General features: G+C 40.6%; 12 protein-coding genes across 12 annotated transcripts; 6 read left to right on the top strand and 6 right to left on the bottom strand.

The window, feature by feature from the left end:
- Nucleotides 1–994: 994 nt before the first annotated feature.
- On the top strand, nucleotides 995–1,567 carry SS1G_09319 (predicted protein; the record flags this gene model as incomplete). The annotated part of the gene is made up of 2 exons (XM_001589548.1): nucleotides 995–1,246; nucleotides 1,562–1,567. 2 exons carry the CDS (start codon nucleotides 995–997, stop codon nucleotides 1,565–1,567), a joined length of 258 nt encoding a protein of 85 aa, XP_001589598.1.
- Nucleotides 1,568–2,427: 860 nt separating this feature from the next.
- SS1G_09318 (reverse transcriptase) lies at nucleotides 2,428–7,883 on the bottom strand (the record flags this gene model as incomplete). The annotated part of the gene is made up of 3 exons (XM_001589547.1): nucleotides 2,428–2,615; nucleotides 2,751–6,348; nucleotides 6,543–7,883. The coding sequence occupies 3 exons, from the start codon at nucleotides 7,881–7,883 to the stop codon at nucleotides 2,428–2,430; spliced, it is 5,127 nt and encodes a 1,708-aa protein (XP_001589597.1).
- Nucleotides 7,884–9,210: 1,327 nt separating this feature from the next.
- Nucleotides 9,211–12,260, bottom strand: SS1G_09317 (predicted protein; the record flags this gene model as incomplete). The annotated part of the gene is made up of 2 exons (XM_001589546.1): nucleotides 9,211–12,140; nucleotides 12,224–12,260. 2 exons carry the CDS (start codon nucleotides 12,258–12,260, stop codon nucleotides 9,211–9,213), a joined length of 2,967 nt encoding a protein of 988 aa, XP_001589596.1.
- A 472-nt stretch (nucleotides 12,261–12,732) lies between these two features.
- On the top strand, nucleotides 12,733–12,849 carry SS1G_09316 (predicted protein; the record flags this gene model as incomplete). Its single annotated transcript, XM_001589545.1, has 1 exon — nucleotides 12,733–12,849. One exon carries the CDS (start codon nucleotides 12,733–12,735, stop codon nucleotides 12,847–12,849), a length of 117 nt encoding a protein of 38 aa, XP_001589595.1.
- A 490-nt stretch (nucleotides 12,850–13,339) lies between these two features.
- On the bottom strand, nucleotides 13,340–13,825 carry SS1G_09315 (predicted protein; the record flags this gene model as incomplete). The annotated part of the gene is made up of 2 exons (XM_001589544.1): nucleotides 13,340–13,494; nucleotides 13,735–13,825. The coding sequence occupies 2 exons, from the start codon at nucleotides 13,823–13,825 to the stop codon at nucleotides 13,340–13,342; spliced, it is 246 nt and encodes an 81-aa protein (XP_001589594.1).
- Nucleotides 13,826–14,158: 333 nt separating this feature from the next.
- SS1G_09314 (predicted protein) lies at nucleotides 14,159–14,263 on the top strand (the record flags this gene model as incomplete). The annotated part of the gene is made up of 1 exon (XM_001589543.1): nucleotides 14,159–14,263. The coding sequence occupies one exon, from the start codon at nucleotides 14,159–14,161 to the stop codon at nucleotides 14,261–14,263; it is 105 nt and encodes a 34-aa protein (XP_001589593.1).
- Nucleotides 14,264–14,532: 269 nt separating this feature from the next.
- Nucleotides 14,533–16,414, top strand: SS1G_09313 (hypothetical protein; the record flags this gene model as incomplete). The annotated part of the gene is made up of 4 exons (XM_001589542.1): nucleotides 14,533–14,649; nucleotides 14,775–15,049; nucleotides 15,275–15,327; nucleotides 15,381–16,414. 4 exons carry the CDS (start codon nucleotides 14,533–14,535, stop codon nucleotides 16,412–16,414), a joined length of 1,479 nt encoding a protein of 492 aa, XP_001589592.1.
- A 459-nt stretch (nucleotides 16,415–16,873) lies between these two features.
- On the bottom strand, nucleotides 16,874–17,524 carry SS1G_09312 (hypothetical protein; the record flags this gene model as incomplete). Its single annotated transcript, XM_001589541.1, has 2 exons — nucleotides 16,874–17,337; nucleotides 17,398–17,524. 2 exons carry the CDS (start codon nucleotides 17,522–17,524, stop codon nucleotides 16,874–16,876), a joined length of 591 nt encoding a protein of 196 aa, XP_001589591.1.
- Nucleotides 17,525–18,055: 531 nt separating this feature from the next.
- Nucleotides 18,056–20,442, top strand: SS1G_09311 (hypothetical protein; the record flags this gene model as incomplete). Its single annotated transcript, XM_001589540.1, has 5 exons — nucleotides 18,056–18,364; nucleotides 18,497–18,572; nucleotides 18,629–18,828; nucleotides 18,878–18,938; nucleotides 18,986–20,442. 5 exons carry the CDS (start codon nucleotides 18,056–18,058, stop codon nucleotides 20,440–20,442), a joined length of 2,103 nt encoding a protein of 700 aa, XP_001589590.1.
- A 626-nt stretch (nucleotides 20,443–21,068) lies between these two features.
- On the bottom strand, nucleotides 21,069–22,144 carry SS1G_09310 (hypothetical protein; the record flags this gene model as incomplete). Its single annotated transcript, XM_001589539.1, has 3 exons — nucleotides 21,069–21,098; nucleotides 21,421–21,465; nucleotides 21,554–22,144. 3 exons carry the CDS (start codon nucleotides 22,142–22,144, stop codon nucleotides 21,069–21,071), a joined length of 666 nt encoding a protein of 221 aa, XP_001589589.1.
- Nucleotides 22,145–22,635: 491 nt separating this feature from the next.
- SS1G_09309 (hypothetical protein) lies at nucleotides 22,636–23,573 on the bottom strand (the record flags this gene model as incomplete). Its single annotated transcript, XM_001589538.1, has 3 exons — nucleotides 22,636–22,976; nucleotides 23,033–23,109; nucleotides 23,185–23,573. The coding sequence occupies 3 exons, from the start codon at nucleotides 23,571–23,573 to the stop codon at nucleotides 22,636–22,638; spliced, it is 807 nt and encodes a 268-aa protein (XP_001589588.1).
- A 624-nt stretch (nucleotides 23,574–24,197) lies between these two features.
- On the top strand, nucleotides 24,198–25,331 carry SS1G_09308 (predicted protein; the record flags this gene model as incomplete). Its single annotated transcript, XM_001589537.1, has 3 exons — nucleotides 24,198–24,926; nucleotides 24,974–25,100; nucleotides 25,291–25,331. 3 exons carry the CDS (start codon nucleotides 24,198–24,200, stop codon nucleotides 25,329–25,331), a joined length of 897 nt encoding a protein of 298 aa, XP_001589587.1.
- Nucleotides 25,332–25,611: the final 280 nt, after the last annotated feature.

Genomic DNA, 25,611 nt, shown 5'->3' with positions numbered 1-25,611 from the left:
AATTCCGAAGGCCGAATACCCAACCTATTCCTTCATTTTTTGAATATATACTCGCAGCTTAACTGCTCAGCTAGAAAATAAATCAATTCAATCTGATACTCTTTCTGGTCTTAAGAAACCCAACACTTATCCATTTTAGAGGGAATAGGGGTTGGGGTCGGGATAGTAATCATCTTACCAAATGGCCGAATTTCATATCAAGAGATTATCAATATAGGTGTGAATCAGTTTGTCTATAATAGCGAGCTCCTAGGAGTTACTAAAGCGATCGAATACGCAAATTCAATAACCCAACGAGGAAACAAGTTCAAGATATACTCAGATAATCAAGCAGGATTATTCCGGTTGAAAACCCCCTTCGATTTACCTGGTCAATCATGCCAAATCAAAGCAATAAAAGCTGCAGAAGCTATTCAAAATAAAGGAGCCGAAATCTCTCTCAATTGGGTCCCCGGACATACATCTGTACAAGGAAATGAGCTAGCTGATTCTCTTGCAAAAGAGGCGACCAAAATACCATCTTCATCTCACGAAACCAGTTATGCCTCCATTGGAATGGATATAAAAAGAATGAAATCAGAGAACTGGATAGCCATCCTTAACACTAACAATTTTCATCAACCATCGTCAACATATTCAAGAAACTACCCCTGGAAGATCAGCTCAAAAATCAGAGTTCCAGGAAACATCAAAAGAAGCACAATCTGTGCTCTGTTCCAACTCAAAATTGGACACGGATACTTCAAATCTTATTTGAAACGATTCGGTATCTCCTCTAATGACAATTGTAGATGTGGGGGAAAGGAATCTCCTGATCATCCTCTGCTCAATTGTCCTTTATATAAAATGGCAAGGAAAACCCTCAATAAGGATAACCCCATAGTCCGACCTACTATGAAATATCTGCTTCATACTAAAGCAGGAATCATCAAGACCCTCGAATTTATCGAGGCGACAAGAATAGCCACCAGATCATGGCATCTCAATAGAATGCATGAAGAAGAAAAGGAAGAAGGCGGAGAAGAAGGGGGTGGACCGGAAGATTGTGATTGAATTGATCAATTATGGCCAATTTGGTCAATTTGGTCATTTTGGTCAATTTGGTCAATTTGGTCAACTTGGTCAATTTGGTCAATTTGGTCAAATTGGTCAACTTGGTCAAATTGGTCAATTTGGGCAATCACCCCAATGTCAAATTTCATTACATTTCATTTGTTATTCCTCTTACTTGAATACGAGAGTATCTGTAAGGCGGGCTTGGTTCCCTAGTATTAGTTTTCACTTCCCCCATTCAAACATTAGAAGATTGAGGCTTTCAATCTCCCCAACCTGTATTAGCTACGGTCGAATAAGGCCAGCCACCCTCCATTTACTATTGTTAGAAGCCTACAAAGCTCCTAGCCGTCTTAGATAGTCATAGACTCAGTGTAGACGTTAATTTAATCAATCAATCAATCAATTTGTATGCTTCGAAAGGCAAATGAAACATTAAGCAAACATCAACATATTAAAAAAACTCAATTACATCAAGGAGGAGTACTTACTGATCAGGAAGCTATAGATATAATATCACAACAAGAGGTAGATATTCAGATTCGATGCGACGAGCATTAAAATAGGGGAAATTCCAATAGAGAATCATCTACTAATCGATGCTGTAGTAAATGTGGAAAGACTGGTCACAATTCAAGAACTTGTTCTAATAATATAATAGACCCTAGATTATTAGATTCTTAATAGTTTAAATCAATTGATTCAATGATTGTTGATTAAAATAAGTTTAAAGTGGTTGAATAAGTGAAAAAGTGGCGACTCGCTGATAGTGGCGACTCGCTGATAAACCACGTTATAGTAATTATATATAATAATAAAAAAGATGAAATTATATTATTATTTTTAATAATATAAAAACAATATCATCTTTTTAATTAATATACAAAAAGTGATTTTCCTATAGATTAGATTATTAAATCTACTTTTAATAGATGGACAAATAATGAAATAGGTTTAGAATAATTAAAGTATTTTGTTAAAAGGAATGACCTCACACAGGGAATAGTGGGAAGCTGATAGGGCAGAACTGAGGTAATATTGGTCTAGTAGGTTAATCTCTCTTCTAAGTTCTACGGAAGTGCGAAGCTCTCTGTAAGAGAGCTTCTCAATCTAGTCCTAATAGGACTAGTGCCCTGTGCACGTGCTACGCAGGAACCATTCACTTTAACAAATTGATTGATTGATTGATTGATTGATTTTATTAACGTCCATCTTCAGTCCAAGACTATATAGGACGGCTAGGCCCTAAGGGCCTAACGGGTAACTTTTTAATTTACAATATTGGATATGATCTAATTGGGGAAGTGAAAACAAATGCTGGGGAACAGTGCCCGCTCATTATACGCATTGCATATAATAAAAAGATTTTGAAAATCAAGAAATTGTGAGGAGGTCAAACCCCTCTCTTATTTCCTCAACTGCTTCTTCTTCATTCTCTTCTCCTCTCTCCTCTTCCACTACTACTCCTTCCTCTATTACTTCTTGTTCAAGAGTCCTTGCTAGATGCCATGCCCTTGTAGCGATTTTAGTGATATTGATAAATTTGATAGCTAATTCGATACCTATTTTTGTATGCAATAGGAATTATATAGTGTTTTTGGATAATGGTATCTTCTTAAAGATCTCTTTTCTTTTTGTTTTATATATAGGACAGCTAATAAGGAGGTGTTGTGGTGCCTCAATATTACTGCATATACATTTGTTATTGGTGAGTTTGAAACGATGTAAGTAGGATTTGATATATCCGTGACCTAATTTGAGTTGAAAGAATGCGCTAGCAGTATTTCGAGTAGTTCCGCTTGGTAGCTTGATTTTGGAACCTATTTTCCATGGAAATAGCTTCGAGTAAGTTGATGGGGATTGGTTTGATCTGAGTTCGTATTGTTTGAGAGTATTAAGCCATTGATCTGAGGCATATTCTTTGACAGTCATACCTAGTAGTCCAAAGCTTGTTTCGTTCGAGGTAGGTTGTATTGTGGTTGCTTCCTTGGCTAGCTTATCTGCTAGCTCATTTCCTTCAACTGAGGTATGATCAGGAACCCAATTTAAGGAGATTTCGGCTCCTTTTGCTCTGATAACTTCTGCTGCTTTGATCGCTCTTATCTGATTGGCTTGTCCTGGGTGATCTGAAGGAGTTTTTAAGCGGTATAAACCAGCTTGATTATCCGAGTAGATTTTGAACTTTTGACCAGTATAAGCGATTGAGCTAGCGTATTCAATAGCTCTTGTAACTCCAAAAAGCTCTCCATTATATACCAATTGATTAGTACCAATATTGCTTCGCTCTTGATATAGAATTCGATTATTTGATTGTATAGCTACTATGCCTACTCCAATACCTATTCCCTTTTCGGTGGAGGAGGCATCAGTGTAAATATAGGTGGTATCTTTATCCCTATATTTGAAAACAATATTATGAAGAATGGCAGCATCCTCTTTTGACGAATTGCTAATGTTAACTCGGAAGGGGGTTTCTCTTTTCCATGGGGGGAAGTTAAAATGAATGATCTTTTCGAGTGAGGAAGGGTTGAAGTCCTGGTTTATCGATTCTTTGATTTTATCCAGTTGAGTAGGTTTATATCGTTTTCTTCGAGGGGTAGAGATCGCATCCAAATTGGCTTGATATTGGATTAGTGATGCTTTTTCGATATTGATTGGATGATTTGGTGAAAGTTTAGCTAAACGGAATGCGTATTGCCTAATATTCGAGTCTAATCGAATTTTTGAGGGTTTTAAGCCTGCTTCTACTTCCATTGGAGGAATTGGAGCAGTTTTGAATACTCCTAATATCTTTCGAAGAGCTAGATTTTGAAGTGATTGCATCATATCCTTGAAATGGGCTTGGCCTCTCCACCAAATCACTGATGCGTAATCGGCTATACTGGTCACACATGCTATATATAACTGTCTAAGAGCTTTCGGACTGAGGCCCTTTTCGATATTAGCTAATCGGGCCATTCGATGGAAGGCTCCTTTTGCTTGTGTGATTCGAATATTAACATGTTGATTGAATTTGAGGCTCGGGTCGAACCATATTCCCAACCATCTAATTAGAGATTGAGGTATAATTATTTCCGAATTGGGTAGTTTGATTGGGTAGTTTTTCGTCAATTTGGATGATGAAAAGTGCATTAGCTCTGTTTTTGCTAGGTCGAATTGAATAGCATTCTTTGAGCTGAGTTCGTAGATTTGTTTTGTAGCTCTCTCTAGAGATTTGATATTCTTTTTCCATGTAGATGAATTGGTGATTAGGGCAATATCATCAATATAGGAAAGAAATTTGATCGAATTGGATAAAAAGAGGTCCCTAATGTATATAAGGAAGAGAATTGGAGAAATTGGACTGCCTTGTGGTATTCCGGTCGAAATTGGCTTGAAAGATTCGATTTGGTTATTAAAGGATAGTTTTAGTTGTCTTTGTTGAAGAAATGAAGCTATCCAGGAGATGAGATTCGTCGGTAGTCTTAACTTCTTGCAGATATCCAGTAGTCGATTTTTTGAAACGTGATCGAATGCTCCCTTTATATCCATAAATAATATTGAGGTCTTCTTGTTAGCTTGCTTGTTTCTTTCGATTTCTGTTGTTAATAGAAGTGCAGCATCGATTGCTGATTTCTTTTGGCGGCCTCCTATTTGACTCTTGTGTAGAAGGTGGGTAGTTTCCGCTAAATATCCTAATCGTTGAACTAGAATCCTTTCACTAATTTTTCCCAGACAGTTTAAGAGTGCAATCACTCTATATGCTTTTGGAAGTGAGTAATCAGGTTTTGAGGCTTTCTTTAGAATAGCTCCAGTAGCTTGTTTCCAGCATTTAGGGTGATATCCGAGATTGAGGAGTTTGCTGAAAAGAGTAAAAAAGATCTGTGGGATTGCTTTGTAGGCCTTTGTAATGATTTCTTGAGTGATCCCATCTGGACCAGGGGTCTTTCCTTGTATCTTAGCTGAGCAGGCATTACTTAATTCGATTTGAGAGAGATTGGGCCATTCCCATTTCTTGGATTGTTTATACCCTACCCATTGTGGTTTTAGAGTAGTAGGAGGGGGAGGGAATAAAGTCGATCTGAAAGCAGAGCATTTTCCTTCAAAAGAGCTTTCTGATGAAATATCCGGTATCCTTTGATCCTGGAAGTCTTTGGTATAGGTCATTGCTTTGAAAACTGTCTGTGTATCCTCCTTTTCTAGGAAATCATTCCAATGATCCTTTTTTGCTGTTTTAATAGCTTGAAAGTATTTGTTTCTAGCAATTCGATATTCTTCCTTAAGATTAGGGTTCTCTCGATTTGATTCGATTGATTGCTTTGCTTTTCCTAGCTCTTTTCGAAGATTTTTCAACTCGGGTGACCACCATGGTTTAGCTCTTTTGATTGAAACAACTTTGGGTATACACCTTTCTGTTGCTTTTTGGATAATCCTTGTAAGTTCGCTTGCTGCTTGATCTAGAATTGAATGGGAATTGTCTCTTTCTTTCAAGAAGTTTAGTGAGTCCTCTTCCGTAGAAGTTATTGAGTCTAAAATAGAAAAAGTAGGGGAATACAGGGATTCCAATTTTAGTATTGATTCAAAATTTTCCCAGTTGGCTAGCTTTGTATTGAATCTAGTTGTTGATTCTGAATTGAGGGCGTTTAAGTCTTCTTTTCCTTTCAGTTCGAATAGTATTCCTGCATGGTCGGATCCTGTATCTGAAAGAGTTTGCCAGTTGTGAATTTGGGGAGAGATTCCTTCTGACGCTAGTATTAGATCAAGGACACTTGGATTAAGGAGATTAGTTCGATAGAAAGTGCTGATTCCGGGCTCGTTTAGAAGAATGAGATTCTGATCTTCAAACCATTCTGCTAATTGATCAGCGTTTCCGCTTTTCTTTGAAAAAGGATCCCACCATAGGTGGTGGGCATTGAAGTCGCCAAGGAGGATAGTTTCTTGTGTGATAGATATATCATATAAACATCTTTCAATTGTGAAACCTTTCTCTTTAGCTTGATCAGCCTCGTTGTATATATTGATAATTTGAAAGGTTTTATCTCCATTTTGACAATTAAAGATTTGTATATCAGGATCTATTGGGGAATCGGGAGCTAGGTTGATTGTAGTTTGAAGAGTTTTTGAAGTGTATAGTAATGTACGAGGTCGAAAGTTAGAATCGAATCTTGGTAGTGTTTGTATGAAATTAGAGTGTATAATAGATCTTGAATTTGAGTAATCGATTCCATTTTTGATGATCCAAGGTTCTTGAATCATAATAAGATCGATATTGAGTTCTATTGCAAGCTGTAGAATGTTCTCTGTAGCTTGTGAGCTCTTATTAAGATTTATTTGAAGAATTCGAATATTAGTGTAACTCATAAGTTGGTGTTATTTGCTTTTTGTTGGATTGCTTGATAGATTTCACAGGTTCTTGAATTTGCTGTATGCTTTCCTTGGCAGTTCGAGCATTTAGCAGCGAGATGTTAGCAGAACTTTCCTCTGATATTGCAGACTACACATAGATGTACTGATGTGATATGTTTGCCTCCACATAGTCCACAAGAGGGATCCCTTCTGCAATGTGTATCCTGATGTCCGAATCCTTGGCATTTTTGGCATTGTGTAGTTGGTTTGGATTCGTAGAACTTTTCTACTCTTGTACTAGTGCCAGCGATATATAGTCGTTTCCGAATGGCTAGCTCTGCTTCTGATTTTGTTGCAAAAGCAATCATTATTGCTCCTTCCCGTTGATGAGCTCTTTTTGATGATGGTGTAAGCCAAAAAGGGGTTCCTATGGGCTTGAATTCTGGATTGAAGGTTTTGATTTCCTCAAGAATGAGGTCCATTCCTCTTGTTCCAGAAAATTCTTTTATAGGGATTTTATGAATAATGACCTTATGCCATTCTTGATCCTTTTGAATTCTTTCGAATTTGATGAGATTACTCCAGATTGCCTTTTTTTCTAATAGAAGTTGTGATGTGAAAGGTGCATTTGTAGTAATTATTATATTTCTATTCAGCGATAGAGTTACTCCTGCTATAACCGGGCCTTTAATTCCAGTTTTCTGGAATGCTTCGTTTATTTGGTTTCGAATTGATATAGGTGAAAAGGAGGTAATGTTCGTGATCTCTGGTTTGATCAGGATTAAGCGTCTTTGTGTGATTTCGATCTTCTTATCTATTGGGGAAGATCTAATAGTTTTTCCCTTGCCTACTAGGTTCCATTCTCCTTCTTTTGTTATTGCTGCATATGTCGATTTAGTGGTTGGTGTATTGATTGACAAGGGAGCTTTGGTTAGGGCTTTAGCTTGAGTTTCGATTTTCCGTGTAGCGGATTCTAGATGAGTGATTTGGGAGGTGATGATATTGGAGGCGGTGGTGAGCTTTCCTTTTTCGGTATATTCTCTAAAGATCTCTAGGAGATCTAATAGCTTCGATTGCTCATCATATGATTGAGAAAGAGTTGATGCTAATACTATAAGATCTCTTGCTTTTAAGATAGCTTCCTTAGGTGTAGTTGGATTGTTTTTTATTCTGGGTTGTTTATTCTGATTGCTAAGGGGCATTGTAGGGCCACGTTTCTTATTCTGATTGAATATATAGGTAGTATTAATTGTATCTTGAGTAATAAAGAGGTCACTAAGTAGATTGAAGTCTTCAACTCTTCTTCCAGAACTGGTTGGCTGATTGGTTGGTAGACTAGGGCTAGAGATTTCGAATTGAGGGTTTTCGGAAGGCGGGGGAGGGCTTGAGGGTATTGGGGTACCTAGAATAACAGTAGGATACATGTTTGGTATGATGGAGGCTTCGGGAGAAGCCTCCATCATAGCTGTATCCTTGAGTATTGATGGATTGTTGAAGTTATTCATATTGAGGATCTTATTCTGATAGTTTGAGGTGAAAATTTTACGCGAATTTTCGTGCGAGTTTCGTGTTTGGAGCGCCGACGACAGTATCACAACAACTACTGGTCAGAATCACTTGGGGGCAGTTGCAATCAATTTGGTTTAATAGCTATGATCTAGATCGATCGCGAAAGGGTCGTGACAATAATGGTATGCAATCCGTAACTGATTGAGAAGCTCTCTGTAAGAGAGCTTCGCACTTCTGTAGAACTTAGAAGAGAGATTAACCTACTAGACCAATATTACCTCAGTTCTGCCCTATCAGCTTCCCACTATTCCCTGTGTGAGGTCATTCCTTTTAACAGAAAAGATTATAAAATCTATAATAATTTTAATTAACAAAGTATTATATTAAATTTACAAACACAATAGAACACAATAAAATAAAAGTTACGACATTAAATTAGCAATTAACAATTAGCGCTTAGCAATTAGTACTTAACATCTACGATTTAGCAATCAATCAATCAACTACCCATACAAGAGAAGAGAAATACTTCCCACACATCATCTAACTACTAGGTAGGTAGGTAGATAGCTAGCTACCGCCCACGCTTGTAATTTTCATCAACCATCCTATGCATCCGTCATTCTACCATCAAGATGGCATCGCAAGCATAAAATAAGTGCAACCATCATGATATGTGAATGGATATCCCGAAGTTCGTTTCAAGCAAAACACCTTAGCCAGCCAAAACCGTGATAACACCAAGCAAAAGATCAACAAAAGCTACCACCTCCTTCATGATTTTGGATGCATTCCCCAATGTCTTGCCCGAGTTCTTATCATACTTTCAATGAAGTACTTGAAAGTCAAGAGATGCATGAGAAATGCGGTCAATCCTGCCAGAACTTCGAAAATCCATAACCTCCCCGTTCACTAGGCTGTACGTCTACTAATCCTACAAATACAATTTTCTTATTTTTTTAATTATTGCAAAAGGCAAAAGAAAAAGAGGAAACAGTAACAAAAAGCAATCAATCATCTCGAGGAAACAGAATTTCCATCATACTCAAAGAAAAATGTCGAAAGTCGAAAGTGGACAAGCAATTTTTGGATAAGCCTTTCTCGCAAGAAAAGACTCGATGATGAAGAGCCATAGTGTTGTTCGGCAATTCAACAGAAAACTTCTCAGAGCACCGTTTGATGTATCGTTTTGCCGAGCGATTCAGTCTTGAAGATCGTTGCTTGGATCGTTTTGACGAGGTTTCGACATTCACAATTACTTCCATCGGGATTGAGAGAGCCCTTTGACTGTCATCGGTCGCGTACTAAAGAACTAGTAAGAATCTAGTAGCGCTGGATTCGGGCGTTATGAGTGTTTGGTACATTAATTGCTACTCCCCAGTCTTCTCCAAAGAAGGAATCATTGCCTCTTGGGCTGGTATCGATGTGCCAATCTGGGCTTTTGGTATATCTCATGAATGGTAAAGTGGAGTTACCTTCCTCCTGTTGAGCTTTGATAGCAAACAGATTGCCAAGAGCTCCATCTATCATTGGAGCGATGACCTCGGGTATGGTCTTCTTTTGCATTTCTGAAATAGTGATACCGGGAAGAGGTCTATTGTCGGAAACCAAAGTTTTCTTCGTGGGAGGGCCAATAGGACCAAAAGGGTTGGCATAGGTTTCAATTTCCGTGATGTGATCTTGGATCGTCATGTTCCAGCGTTTCTGGCCTGCGTAAAACCACTCATCCTTCTCCTTTTGTTTTCTTGTTCGAGCTTGCTCTGGAGTTTCTTCATCCACGAGAAGACCCATTTCCTTTTGTACATCAATCGACAAACGAGTGAATCGCCCAGTCATGTCAGCGGGGAATCCGTGGGGATAATACCGAGAGGCTTCTTGCATAGAGATTGTATCGGTTGCTCGTGCGGAAGGAGCTGGAGCCGGAGCCTGGGCTGTGTACTGTTCATTCGTCACTTTCGGTTCCTGCCACGGTGAAATGGCCCCGGTGTTCGTATGTGAGTTTTGTTTCACTACAACTTGATCTTGTGTCCATGCCTCCTCACTATAATTGCTATTCTGTCTGTTATTAGTGTACGAGCGTTGACCTGGTGGACCGGCAGTTAGTGGTTGTGGATACCCAGGTACCCCCCTATGATGTCCAGAATCCCTTGAATGACCGTTAGCTCCCGCATAGGCACCATAAAGAGGATTGTATGCCGCATTAGAAATGCCCGGTGGAGGAAATGTATAACTACGGTCTAGTTCTCCATTCTTGGTGGCATGTACATCGCCCAACACGGTTTTGTCTTTTGAGTTTCGCAAGAGGTTCTCTAAAGCTTGACTCGAAACTTCTACATCTTCATTGAGATTTGCAGTATTTTCTGTTTTGGGTGCCTGCAGTTCTGACAATCGACGTAAGGCTGAGGTTTGCATTGGGTTTGGGAATCGCGCAAGTCTTTGTAAGGTCTGCATCTTTTCTAGACCTGATATCGGACCTTGCAAATCATTTCCTCTTCCCATATCTTGATCGTCATTTGAAATTGATGAAATGTGATTTTGATGAGAAGCAGGGGTTGGCGTGTTGGGGGAAGCAGGATAATGTCCACCAGGCACTCTAGCGTTGATCATCCCTTGAAGTCTAAGAAGCGTATGATTCTCTTGTTCCGTCTGGGACAGTCTCTGAGAAACTCTTAGAGAGCGAGCAGATCTCGCAGATGTCGCTGGAGGGGTATTGAAAGTATTAGAAGCTTGACCGAGTTGTTGCGCATAGTGCATAGAATTTTGCATATTTAGAGGGGGTGGTGGACCGCGGGTGTGAGTATAATAATTTGCCTGTCGGTTATGAGTTGGATCCAACTGAGGTCTTCGAATTGAGCCTTCACGTTGAATGCGATTGGGAGCTGAGATTTGAGGTTGTAAATTAGGATTGACACGAGATCCGACGGTAGTGTAAGCTACAGGTTGCGCTTCAACCAATAATGGCTCCGGGGAGTCGTTAATCGAACGAACCGGAAGATCTGGATCCCATTCTACAGAATCGAAACCATCGTTGGCGGTGGTAAGATCACTCATAGTTCTCGTCATCAAGCCTGTTGATTCAGCGATGCGAGCCATGACTGCTTCGCTTTTATCCTTAAGCGACTGTGTATCCGAATCGTCACACTTCAAAAAGTCCAAGGAAGAATGATTGAGATCAATTCCACTATCAATGGTATAGAGAGTTTGCGCTCTGGTGTTATCAGAGGTTGAATATGATATGGATGAGACTCTCGAAAGACCTGGAGGAGGTGGTATAACCAAGGGTGGAGAAATTGAATCAGTTAAAGGCGTATTGGTAGTCGCAGAAGAAAGAGAAAGAGGCAGAGGAAGGGTAGTGGCGATATCTTTATCTGTAATAACAATTGGTTGAGAAATGTTGCGATTAATATTTTCCTTATCGCTGTCGTCCTCAAGTTTGTTCTCTCTCGAGATATTAAAATCCTTCAAGTTTTCTGTATCTTTTTGAAGAATTTGAATTACTCTTTTTGGCGCCGGAGCAGTGGAGGTGAATTCTGATAGATTTTGTTGTTTCTGTAAAGTTGTGTGGGGAGAGGGGAAATCGAGAGATGATTTGAATTGTGGGGTCGATGTAGGTGAAATGGGGCGTGATGAAAGTCCACCTGAATTTCCACCTCCATTTCCACCTCCTACCAATTCGGGGTCTGTTCCAACCTCACTAGTACTTTCGCTGTGTCCCATATCCATGTTTGCCTCTTCATTTGTCATTATACCAATATCTTCACCTCCATTATTACTATTATTAGTAGACTCAATCGCTTCAATCGCCTCTTCATTCAACATCGACGCTGAATATTTCGATTTCGAGTTCTTCTTCTTTTTAAACGTATATTTGAATGGTCCAAGTGATTCAAGAGTCATCGGTCCTCCTAATCTCATATCTGGTCCCTCATCTAATGCTTCATTTCGACGACGCGAGCGTGAAGATCTAGCAGCCATAACTTCTGCGTACGTACTATGCGGAGGATGTGATATCGAAGGGGGACTCCTGGAATGATTATTTCGAAGTGATTGTAATCTTGTTTCGTATTCTAACTGATCTTGTATTTCTTCTTGAGCTGATTCTTTGATAATGAAATCCGGTGATTCAAGTTCGTCCTTTGACCCAGGATGTCCTGGAATGCTCTCTGCAGGTCTTGTTTGTATGTGCGAATGATTGACAAGATTGGTCCTGCTATTATATTCTCTAATAGAGTTCGAGGTACCATACGAATTGTCTTATTGAGTAAGCTTTCCATATTTATAAATTTTGAAGCAAAAGTGAGATAGGAAAGGGCGACAACGAAATTTTCATACTTACGAGCTCTTACAGTGCCGCGTCTAGAGCTGGATGGCATGTTTACTGGAAAGCTATTAATGTCGAATATATGACCGCCCTCATTGATCTGTAGTTGTCTGGTAAATATTTGGTGGCAATTGAGGATCTGGTGGGAAGATGCCGACTATCCCATATCAAAACAAACTTACAATATATTTATTCCGATCAAGGAGACGTAGCGATGGAAGCCTTTATCGGTCCAACCAGAGGGCACCAGATTAGAGAAACGGCATCAATTTATATTTGCACCATCAATCATGGTCTAGCTCAAACTTACATATAAGAAGTAATTGTTCAAAGCTTAACCTTCATCCGAATCCAGTTCTTTTGAGCTAATACCTTCCAATCAGATATGGAGGATATTCACCTGGATGGGAAAATTGGCACAACTTGAAATTTGGTTATGACATAGGTCTATATAATTAACGATGGGAGTGGCAAAAAGATTGAATTGGCTACATAGATATTGACTTGCAATGTATATCTCAACAATGGATAATACAAAGGGTCTAGCCAATACTACGAATACCAAGTATATATGTGTCATTATAAAGCCGCCGACCCAGTACGGCACATATGAAGCAATGTTGAAGACCCTCTGTGCGTAGTCCAATAGACCCATGCTATGATACCTTTTTGTGGGCTTCCACTTGGAAACCAGACCAGCGGTACCAGTATCTGTCATCATATCCTATACCGATTGAGACAAATCTGTTTAGCATACACAAATCCAGATAGGATGGTCTAAGAGGCAGTACGTGTTGAGTACTTTAAGTGAATATGCCCAGATTTGACACCGACATTGTTGACAAGTTGCTGTCTAACAATGACACAATGGCTGTCTATCTGGCATCGCTTCGTGATCCTTTGCCAAGTCAGTATTCCATCTTGATATTTCGTTTTAGATATCAATGCGGAGTGTAATCCTAACCTCAAGACATTTGAAAACATACATGCAGTTGCATAGTAGCAAAACACAACAATGAGCCGTTGCAACATTCCAGTTGATGTATTCACCACCATTAACCGATAGTCCCTGCACCGTTGACTGTTGTGAACGAACTGGAAGGCCTGAAATATGCAGATAAGAAGCTGTTCTTAATGGATACCAGGAGATACATCATGAAGAGGTTTCATCAAAGTTCCGAATATCCCTTTCATGATGCACCGATACTCCTCTGCAAGGGAATCTTGATGATATGTTTGATTTCTGGTGAAAAGGTTTGTCAACTCCCGGTGGAGAGGTGGGTTTCCTACATTATGGAGTAGAAGTATATATTAGTTGTTGATAAGTGTGATGTTGATGTAGAGAATGGGGTTGAGTGGGTAGAGTGTTGATTGGAGTGAGGTCAAACCGTAAGCGCCCGGGTTAATTGTAAGGTTCTAAGATATAATGCCGGCCACCGTATTCATCGCAGCGCACGTGTGCCGCAGGTGGATAACTTGAACACATTATTATTCTTGCAGTGCCGCAGTACTGGCGGTCGGCATACGAGTTGGATTTTCACCAATTTGCAACATATGTAATCTTACCATATCAATCTTGAAAATGGAATAAACAACGTTGACATGGTGGCAAAGCATTTTCGGATTGGACTCTGCATCATCAGGATTCACCTGTTTTTTCCCGTGCTACATCGATTGGACATGAACAGATACGATGCAATGCAACAAACAATCAATCAACGATGTAACAATGAATTACATTGCTGCAATCTGGGGAATGATGATCTGTACTACAACGAGACAAATCGGACGTTGATTAGGCTGAACATCTGGAAAATTATGTCCATCGTGGAAACGGTTACCACCACCACTGCGAGTCTGACTTTTTTCCTCCCGAAAGTGGATTTACCAGGGTATGACTTCACATTCACGATGCACGTTCTGCCAAGCAACGATCGTGATTCGCCCGAAATGGCTCTTATGGCTCTTTCCGATTCTTTCCAACGTCTGCAGCAGTTGTATGCATGTATGTATGTTGATAAGGTTCCCAATATGGTTGGTACTCTGTTGGTCTGAATCTATGCAGATATATATATGCTAGGTATGTATATATGTAAGTCTAAGTTAGCTTTCCTACTTCCTATCCAGTACTGCAGTACATGCATGCAAGTTCATTTTCCCCCGAGATAACACGGCAGGTCACACGACAAACCGTGAACATATATCATAGATTGTGTAACCTGCAATTATAAATTTATTTCAAGGAATCAATCTGTTTGGGAGTTCTATTCATTTGGAAGGACCTCACCCTTCTGGTACATTTACAACCATTTATATATCGAAACATGACAGAAAAGGGAACGAATGTCGAGATCGCCGCATCTCCAAATGCGCCAGCTATACCACCCTCCGAGGAAATAGTCTCAAAATCAAAGCAGTCTCTTTCCGATAAATTCACAATTGTTAGTACTTCAAACCTATGTTTCAAAGTCCCAATTCAACACAGGAAGTGAAATATCAGTTTCGGCCTACCTTTCGCTGGCACTGCTTGAGTCCAACATCCTCTAACCTGGTGACATTATTCTAGTTTGCTTCCGGAGCTGCCTTAGTGTCCGATGGCTACTTCAACAATATCATGACCATGGCGAATGTCATCCTCAAGAAACAGTATCCGAAGGAGTATACAGCAGCAACGAGTACCCGTGTGTCGAACGCTCTTCTGGTTGGAGAGATTTTTGGTCAAGTGACTATTGGGCTTACATGCGATTACTTTGGGAGAAAGTTCGCCATCATTGCTACCACTTTGATGATTGTTTTTGGTGGTGCCTTAGCTACAGCTTCCAAGGGGGTTACAATTAATGGGTAAGATGCATTTCTCAACGTTAGAAACCTTAATTGCGCGGATTACGGTCTTCGTTCGAAAGCCCCAGCGTTCAAATGGATCATATATCAGATAAAGCACATTTGAAGTAGAATCAACGTGTGAAAGGGCTCAGGGATCAAAACTTTCTTATTGTCAAACTGTATTCTGCACAATTGGAAACACTATCCAGCGCAGCATTTTAATCAGCTAACTCCCATGTCTAGCATGTTCTGGATGATGACTGTTGCACGAGGAATTATAGGATTCGGTGTAGGTGGTAAGTTTTTTGGAACCCCGTACTATCAGCCCTCAACTAATCATTGCCTCCAGGTGAATACCCAGCATCATCTACATCCGCCTCCGAGGCTGCAAATGAGCATGCCCCCAAAAATCGCGGTCCAATCTTCATTCTCGTCACCAACCTTCCGCTGTCCTTTGGTGGCCCACTAGCTGTGTCAATCTTCCTTATCGTACTCGCAGCATGTGATTATAAGCACTATAACACAGTATGGCGGGTATGCTTTGGTCTGGGTTGTGTACTCCCCTTATCAGTCTTCTACTTCAGAATAAAAATGCTCAACAGTACACTTTATCGCCGCGGAGCTATTAAAAAAGACGTTCCATACAAACTTGTGTTACGTTACTACTGGAAATCTCTCATTGGAACTTGTGGCGCCTGGTTCCTCTACGATTTCGTAACCTTCCCCAATGGTGTCTTTTCAGGCACAATCATCGCCTCTGTAGTTCCTTCGAATCCTAGCACTGTCGTTCTCAAAACTGGGGAATGGAATCTGTTACTTGGAACCATCGCGCTACCTGGTGTCATCATCGGTGCATTACTTTGTGATCGCATTGGTCGAAAAAATACAATGATGATAGGATTCTTTGGATACCTGATGTTTGGTCTCATCATCGGGCTATCCTACCATAAAATCACCAAAATCGTCCCTCTCTTTGTAGTTTTCTACGGCTTGATGCAAAGTTCCGGAAATCTAGGGCCTGGAGACATGCTGGGACTAATCTCATCCGAAACCTACGCCACCTCTGTACGAGGAACTTGCTATGGACTTTCCGCCGCGCTGGGCAAAGTTGGTGCAGCAGTGGGTACGCAGGCTTTTACTCCGATTCAAACACATTTGGGAAAGCAGTGGACCTTTATTATTGCGGCTATTTGTGGCGTGGCTGGAATCCTCGTTACGTATTTCTTTGTGGAAGATATTACTGGTGAGGATTTGAGTGTTAGAGACGAGAAATTTAGAGCGTATTTGGTAGCTAATGGTTGGGATGGGGAGATGGGAGAGGATGATTTGAAGGCATTGGCGGAGGAGGGTGTTGTTACAGAAATGGAGGTAGAGGGAAAGTAAGAGGGCAAAGACATTTGTGATGGTCTAAAATAAAATGGAAGAATGAAGTTAATGATCGGGAAGATTGTATTATGTTTAGCTCGTTGGGAGTAAATGGATGAGCGTATATATATAATACATAAACATAAATCGCTTCACATTCTAAATAGTGCAATGTATTGAGCATCGTAGCAACAATTTACAAACTATCTGCCCCTAGCTAAATCCTCGACATTTTGATCAGAAAGCCTCTATCTCATCCAACTTAATGGTATAACCTCATGTGGAATCACTTCAAAAGTCAATTGCATCAAAGCCAAATATGAGACCAGAATATCTCGGACCTGATAGTGTTACTTTTTGTGGTTCACTACCAAGCTTTCCCGTCAATCAAAAATACCTTCATCATATAATGACTGAGGGTACACCGTAACTTCGTGCAGAACTTATCAATACAGCGAACTCGTCACTGAACCCGTCTCACGAACCAAGTTGATGGTTTCTTACCACCGGTCCATGTCCACGCTCTCCCGGTCGACTTGGTCGTAATATGGGACCATGAGGTCCCATATCCGGCTTCTTCTTCTCCTCGTCTTCATCCACCCGCTCACCAACAGCACCATCACGATTTGCCCTCCAAATACCACCCTCCTCACCACCAAATTCTTCTTTCTTCCACACCTCAACTTTCTCCTTACATTCCTCCAGAGCTTCCTCACCAGCCCTCCAAGCCGCCTGGCGATGAGGCGACGATACCGTAATCAAAATGCTCTCTTCTCCAATAGGTACCACTCCCAAGCGATGAATCATAGCAATAGAAGTCAAAGAGTGTTTGTGGAGAATCGTCTTGCAGATACTGAGCATGCTCTGTAAAGCACGTGGTTCGTATGATGTATACTGAAGCTCTTTTACGGGCTTTCCTCCGAAATTGTCTCGGGTTGTTCCTACGAGTTCTTCAGTTCAATATCCAATACTTGTAGATTAGTTTCGCATGGTTTTGTTACCTGCGAAGAGAACAATGGCTCCGGCTTTGGGACTGCGGACTTTGTCCATCATTACTTTGGCGTCAAGATGTTCATGAGTTAATGCTACATAGCAATTTTCTTCAATAAGCTCTTTAGAACTAGCCATAATTTTAAATTTTTGGAGATGTCTACTAGGTAAGATCTTTCTGATGTGATTGCAGGATCATCATGGGAACTTCAGCTCTATGACGAATTACCTGATGGGAGTTGTGGGGTAGCCTTGTCTATTGTGGCGTATAACTATATAGTAACCTAGGTTAGTGGGGGGTCAGCCTTATTCTTAATGTGGCTTAAAGCTGACCTTCCAAAACGACCAGGCTTAATTTAACAAACATTCTTTGATACATTCACAATTCACAAACGACACTCACCAATCTCCAATAAATCCTCACTTTTCCATCCCAAATATTTGTGGCCCATTTAAAAGATTATACTTGTGATACCTCGTCTTATGACTTTTTCACCATCATGAGTTCCAGGCCTTATAGACCCGGCCCTGACGCCGACATGTATGATGACCAAGAATATTCGAGCGAGTATCGACACCATGGAGCGCCTGGATATGATTCCTATAATTCGCGGAAGGGTAATCGATAGTTTAGATATGCAGATTGCCAAGTATATGTGCTGATCATCAATGTCTCAAGATAACTCAAGGAGTCCTCCACGAGGACATGCTTCTGGCAGACCATACGACTCAGAATACCCAGAACGCCCATATCGACTCGATCGCAATCAGTATGATAATAGACATGAACGTGGTTATGATAGGGAAAGATCAAGCTCTCCGCGCAGAGACAAGAGAGGTCGTTATACGGACCGCGATCGCGAAGGATATAGGTCTCCAGTCCATGGGAGAAGTCGCAGTCGTTCGCCTCACCATGGCGCACCACCAAATCGAACAATCATCTTTGAGGGATTGCCTCTAGATATGACACAGGAAGACGTTGGCCGCCCCATTCCTACAAATCTACACCGAACCTGAGATTCCACTTCTAGCCTAAGTGTAATGTGAATTTTTTTGGAATTCTGGCTAAGCATAGCGATTGGCCTTGTTGGCCGTTGTTTTGATTTATAGATATCAAAAGAACTTCAAAATAGTCTTAGAGTTGAGGGTGTGGAGGAGATTAGATTGATCAAGGATAAAAAGACTGGTAGGCATGCAAACCTTTACTTTAGTGTAATGCATCACTAACGATTTGGTTCTTAGGTGTATCTCGAGGGTTTGCATTTGCGCAATTCTATACCCTACCAGAAGCAAAACGATTCCTCGAAGAACATCACCCATTCGTTTCATTCTACGGTCCTTCGCAGGCATCAGAACCAGCCAAAGTCAGGATCGCTTACAGCCGCGAGAAGAATGATCAAGAACGACCAAGCAAGCATGAGGATGATTGGAAATGTGACGTTGTGCGTTGTCTTTACGCTATTCCAAATGTTTGAAGCTAATAGAATCCAGTGTTACACATTGAATTATTCTTACAGAATGATGTGTTTCAAATGCAATGGTCCTAGAACTAGTACGCATTTCAGTCACAAGAAGATTCTATATCGCTAATTATCTTAGGACCAACTGCCCATGGTGTTGTTATGACTCAAGGAAATGTATCTAGTTACTCAGGATTCGCTACCACCGGAGATAGTGATGCCTCGCCCGACGAAACAGCCTCTCAATTTCTCTTGCTTAGAGGTCTCGAACCTGGTGTGACAGAGGAACTTCTTGCCAAGGGAGTAAGCAAACTTTACAAGACCAAAGCAAGCACATCAGCGGATGTACATACAGCTAAGAAGACAAAAATATCTTCTACTTCTGCTGATGCCTCACTTGGCGCCAAAGAAGGTTCCCTCCGTCGCGTGTTGCTGATTCGAGATCGTAAGACGAATGATAGTTGGAGATATGGGTTTGCTGAGTTTGCTTCAGTAGAGGATGCTCAAAATGCTTTGGCCAAGTACAACGCTACAGACAAGTTTACCATATCTTCGAAACCTGTGATGGTTTCGTACATCCACGCAGGCGTATTTGTGCCTGTTCTTGACGTACTGAACGAAGAATCCGCGAGATTTACATTCAGTCCATTGTCGAACTCTGCGGTTAATTTGATGTACTGGGATACTACAGCTTATGCTAGCGAGTTGTCTACTGTAATCCCAGAAGCACCAGTGAAGAAGGCGAATAATGAGCGAGCTAAATTAGCTAATGCAGCAGCAAATGAAGGACTTGTTGGTGGCAAGGATGGAGATTTTCGGTCTAAGAAAAGGAAGATCGAAAAAGATTCGGCTGTGAATACTAAGAAGGTTGTTGCTCCCCATCTCCAATTTTGGACCAATAGGCATAACGAGATCCATGGTCTGCCCGCCAAGGATTTTGAAGACAATGAGCCTGAGTCTACTGCTGCAATTGCAAAATCTACATCAGAACCTATTGCCGATGCTCCACCTGCTCAATCATACGCAGATATGGATCGAAAATGCTGTATCTTATGTTCCCGTCAATTTAAGACGGAAGCAGAAGTCAAAAAGCACGAAAGAATCAGTCAACTTCATCGCGACAATACGAAGAATGAAGAACTGGTTTCAAAAGCTTTAGCCAAGCTCAAGAAATCTGCAAGTGATTTAAATTCAGCCGAAAACTCCGCTTATAGAGATCGAGCTAAGGAACGTCGTCAAGCTTTCAATCAACCAAAGCAACCTGCTGCGCAACACAATAAATCGAAGACTTCATCTACCAGTTCCCCTTCTCAGAAAGAAGAGGATAATGGGCCTGTAGTACCAGCACAATCTAAGGGTGCAGCACTATTGGGAAAGATGGGTTGGAATGCCGGAGAAGGCCTCGGTGCTCAAGGTACAGGAAGAACGGAAGCCATTGCCACTGAGCTATATACTCAAGGTGTAGGTTTAGGAGCTGAAGGTGGGAAGCTAGGTGATGCGATGGTGGAAGCGGAGAGGCAGACAAAGGGTGATTATAAGGCGTTTGTAGGGAGAACAAAAGAAAAGGCTAAGGAAAGGTATGAGACTTTGGATTGAGGATGAGGGTTTAGGGTGGGGGTTTGAGGGGTTGAGGAGTGAGGTTGAGTGTGTATTGTATGAATATATTAATACGTACTTTCTTAAATGGAATGACACTTCCGGGTTTATATTTCTTTTCTGTTAATATCCTGTTTATCGACAGTACACACATATAATATAATGAGAACTTAGATGCACAGCTATATTTATTGTATTGTCATGTATATAAATACACAATTATCTACCACGAAAAATAGCATTTCATCCTGGGGTGTGGTAAGAGTGAGTATTCGCAGTACAACCAAACAGTCACTTTTTTTTGTTCGAATAGAATATCTTGAGTTTCATCCCCTCTTTAATATCCTCCTTTATTGACATTAATATTATCACTAACACTAGGTAGGTATCAAAGGAACCTCATTTTTTATTTTTAAGTTTATTTTATGAGAAATCTTATGATTATGTATATAAACGAATCAAAATCAAAATCAAAGAGAATGAAATAAGATTGATATTCATATTCATATTCATATTCACAATGAACTTCTCGATGAAGAGAAGTGTAACAATTTGATTAAATATTAGTAGATTATTGAACTGAACTAAAGCTAGCCTAGTGTGAAAGGTCCAGTCCACTGATGACCTTAATAGCAGGTATATCCACCGTCGACGACCTTAAAATCAGTAAGTACTTTAACATATATGAACAAGCTTGGTTTGGACTCACCAGATCGCAGCCATTTAAATAGCTTGATGCATCACTCGCCATATACACTAGTGTTCCTTGAAGCTCACTTGGATGAGAAAGTCGACCCATTGGGATATCTTTGACCCAATTCTCTTCGATATGTTTTCCTTCTTTCTCCAAGAGATCAATGATCAGGTCTGTTTTTACGTATCCAGGGCATAAATTGTTGACTCTAATCCCATGTGGTCCCCACTGAATGCGGATAAGTCCTAGCCCGTCGTCAAGGGATAGAATACTGGAATTCTTACCTCTGTCGCCAAACTCTTACCAAGCATTGAGACGGCCCCTTTGGACTTCGTCATGTTAGCAATAAATTTCCCATGAACTTCTCAACATATTCGTAACATAACCGGAGTCGTTGTAGAAGAAACTAAAACCTACAGCATTGTAAGCCGCTTGCTTTTGTGGTTTCACACAAATCATGCTGCTCATCGATGATATCAAAATCAAGCTTCCCTTGGACTTCTTCTCAATCCAATATTTCCCCGCTTCTCTGGCAAACAAAAAACTTCCATTAAGATTTACATCCATCATTCTCTTCCACTTATCAAAAGGATATCGCTCTGCCTCAAAATTCTCAACAATACCCGCAGCTGTAACAACTACATCGACATGGCCGAAATCCTCGATGATCTTTGCCCATGTTTCTTGTACTGCTTCTTCGGATGCCACATTACATCCATAAGGACGAAGGTCTGGAGTGTAGGAAAGGTTCGAGGTTTTAATGCTGGATTTGATGTGATCGATTGATCTTTCACCGATAGATCCAGATAGGTCAACACAAGCTCCGCGAGCACCACTCAGCGCAAAGGCAGTAAGACATTCCTTTCCAATTCCTCTTCCAGCGCCGGTGACTACACAAGTCTTTCCTTCGAGTGAAAATGATGGAAGAGTCATGAGGGTTCTTCGTGGTACTGTGGCTGGCTTGGTAGTGCGGAGAAAGTTTCGAAATACAGGTACTTTGGTAAACATGTTTGAGGAGGATATTGTACTCGAATATGTTGGATAGAATATGCTGAGGCTTTTCGAGGTAAAGTAACGTTATCAAGTATTCAAGCTTGATTGATTAGTCCAACTGTGATCATTGTGTGTTAGCAGAAGGTTTTAATGTGAGCAATTGGTCTTGAAGTATCATTTTGCGCCATGGATTCCTGTATGCCGTGAGAATTGTTGGCGTATAGGTCGAAACGAGGGGTTGATGAGGGGAAAGCTAGGTATTTACGTCGTTTCTCGTCCAACAAGAGAGGATTACATAATTTGGGAAAGGATATTACCCGATTGGTTGATTCAGGAAAGGATTAATGTATTTGTGCATAATGTGAACATACTTGCAGAAATATTTTATACCAAATTATTCAACAAATTGGGTACATGTTGACTTATTTCTCAATTCATGGCTGTTACTTGGGTAAATACTAAATACCATTGACATCACCTATTACCTACCATACCTCCTAAATAGCTTAAAGTCCTTCGAACATTGACTTATTCACCAAAGGCCTTACTCTTCTTACACATACATCAGTCCTTATAATCCACTTCTCACCCTCCGTAACTTCTCTCCCTTCATGCAACATGCAATCATCCCCATGCTTATGTAACAAGACCATTCCAGTCTCTAGACTTATGACAACAGGCTTATCAATAGGAGATTTCTTGTTAGGAAGTTCCTCAGGGTAGAAAACTGTTTCACCTCCTTGACAACCTGTTGCGGGTGATGTGAGATATAGTAATAATGTCCATGTTGTCTTTGCTTGAGTAGATGTAGGTCTTGTTGGAAGTGTGATGAGATTCGATTCATCGTCTGAGAAGTATGTGAGAACTGGAGACTCGTGACTTGGAGGGGGAATGTTGACTTACAATGGCAATCAAAGAACTGTCCCTTTGAATATCTATATATTCGAATGACGGGATTTAAACCTACAATCTCCCCTCCCCTTTACTACTTATTAGCATCATATAATCTTAACGAGTGCATAAATTATGGACACTCAAACGATGGGGAAATTCACCATAACTCTCTTCTCTCCTCCTCACTCATCTTTTCACCCTCTTCCTCATATTCCCTCTCAATCTCACCACATAAAAGCTCCTTGAGCCCCGTCTCTCTCCAAAGTCGTTCAGCAAAATTCCAATCATCAACTCGATATCTATCATTGACTCTCAAAGCATCACCCTTTTTAGGTTTACCAGGTGTTGTGGTTAAAGGTAAAGTTTTCAAGAATGAGACATAATTTTTACATAAAGTAGAAGTCCAAAAGTTTGGTATTGTGATGATTTGACCGGGAACAATGGTTTCCAGGGTTAAGTTTGTAGATGGCATGAGTGGTTTGAAAGGGGGCCAATTCGGTGGTGGTGATTCAGGTGTAGCGTCACTTTGTTTGGGCTTTTTGGAAGGCATGGTTAATGAGACTGTCTTGCTTCGATATAAGCAAAGGTGTGTAAGAGTGAGTTAACAATACTCGAGGGTCTGTATCGTCGTAGAGTATTTATATTTTGATATTGAAATTAGGTGGGTTGTCTCTACTTCTGCCTGTTGATATACTTCGCATAGAATGAGCGGCATTTTAATACGGTGACCGGGATCTTTTACACACGACTTCTCCCGTAAGACCACCGGCCCAACATCAGATCATTCTTCACTGTAAGAACCTTCATCAATTCCATTGCCAACAATCATATATGGCAAAATTGCAATTGATTGTCTTTTGCCACTGTCTTCAGAGTCATAAACCTATTTATAAGACTTAATAATTCCTAAATGGAATAAGCAATGATGAGAATGCCAGGGCGCCTGCCCCTGGCATGAACATTCCTGAACCAACACGTTCACATTCCACGTTTATTTCTTGTTGTCAAGCAGATATTCAAATAACAGTCAATATCGTGTTTGAGTGATGTATCGGTTCATGCAAATCGTTGACGATTCTATTTACCCATCCTTCACATTTCTACCTTTCTCCTATACAGACTTGGATAGTCTTCCTTTCTCTTTGCCCTTTCCATTCAATTATCGTCAACAGTCATGTTAAGGAGCTTGATCTCTACTTTGATGCTGTGCATTTTACCTATTGAAGTATTAGGAAGATTCGAGAAGTTAGATCGTACTTACCTTACCTCTGCTGGTTCAACAGGAGATGACGATCAAGAAAACTACAAACCAGAAAGCATTGCACAAGCTTATCAAGAAGAGTCTACTGGACAGACGACCTCGGTCAACTCTACCTTACTATGGCCTGCTACTAAGTCTATTCAACCCACTGTCACTTCCCAAGGAATGAATGTTACATCGGTGATTCCCATTTACGAGACATGCAACTTGCCAGGAGCAAGTACTACATCATGTTCACCATCTTTTCAAACTCTCATCACTACCAAATGTTCAACAGTCTTGACAGGATACTTCACAAGACATACCGTCTCAGATTGTGATGAGATTATCACTTTTTCTACACAGTATGGCTATTCTTTAGCTACCACCACTGCCTCCGCGAGCGGATTCTCGCGTCTCCACAGACAGATTAAAAGCATGTCAGCTTCGAAGAACAATGTTCATAATATTACAACGTATTACGCTGCTCCATGGCAATCAATTGCAGCGGATAATCCTTCAGACATACATGTTACCATTTGTGGGCTCTCTTCTGACGGGGTCCTTGTGTGTACGACTGTCACTGAAGTTTGGGTCATTCATACGGAGTATTTGCCGGTCCATAATACCGAGGTCATTTCAGTGTCGACTGTAGTATCTTCAGTATGTAAAAAGGCGTATATGATTATAGATATGGCTAACATCCTTAGACCGGTGTGCTGGCATTTGCTCCAGACATGTATATCACAATCACGCCCGGAACTCTTATCCTCTCAACGCAGAGAGTATCTACAATTTTATCAGCAAAAAATATCACCTCAACGTCTACTATCGGAAGTATGAGCTCGGGGTCAGCAGACCTGTCATCTAGTATAGAAGATTCCACAACAACAATTTATATTACAGGTCCTACAAGTACCACGACAGTAAACTTGGGTTTGATCTCATCTCCCACTTTGATCACACAGTCGTGAGTGTAGACATTAAATGCATTTTCATAGATGTTACTGACAGCCACTGTAACCAGAAGAACACGCACCACAACCATCACTAGTACAAGAAGGATAACAACAACAACCACTTTTACACCTGTAGGTCGAATCATACAACTAATTCTTAAACCGTCAATTAATCACCATTCATAGTTTCCCACTATATCCCAAACTACTTAACTATTCAGCAGGTTCCGAATTTGGATTGGGTTGGTATTATGAGGTTCATTGGCAATTTATTGTCTGTGTAGCACAATATATTTGAAATGTTGACATTTGATACATACAAAAGCTGCTAGATTACACACCTCAAATTCATGACTTTTACCTTTATTGAGTGGCTTTTATATAGCTGA

The sequence above is a fragment of the Sclerotinia sclerotiorum genome, genomic scaffold (assembly GCF_000146945.2).
Source record: "Sclerotinia sclerotiorum 1980 UF-70 scaffold_13 genomic scaffold, whole genome shotgun sequence".
In the NCBI taxonomy this organism is placed as follows: domain Eukaryota; kingdom Fungi; phylum Ascomycota; class Leotiomycetes; order Helotiales; family Sclerotiniaceae; genus Sclerotinia; species Sclerotinia sclerotiorum.
This window is presented reverse-complemented; position numbering and strand designations above follow the sequence as displayed.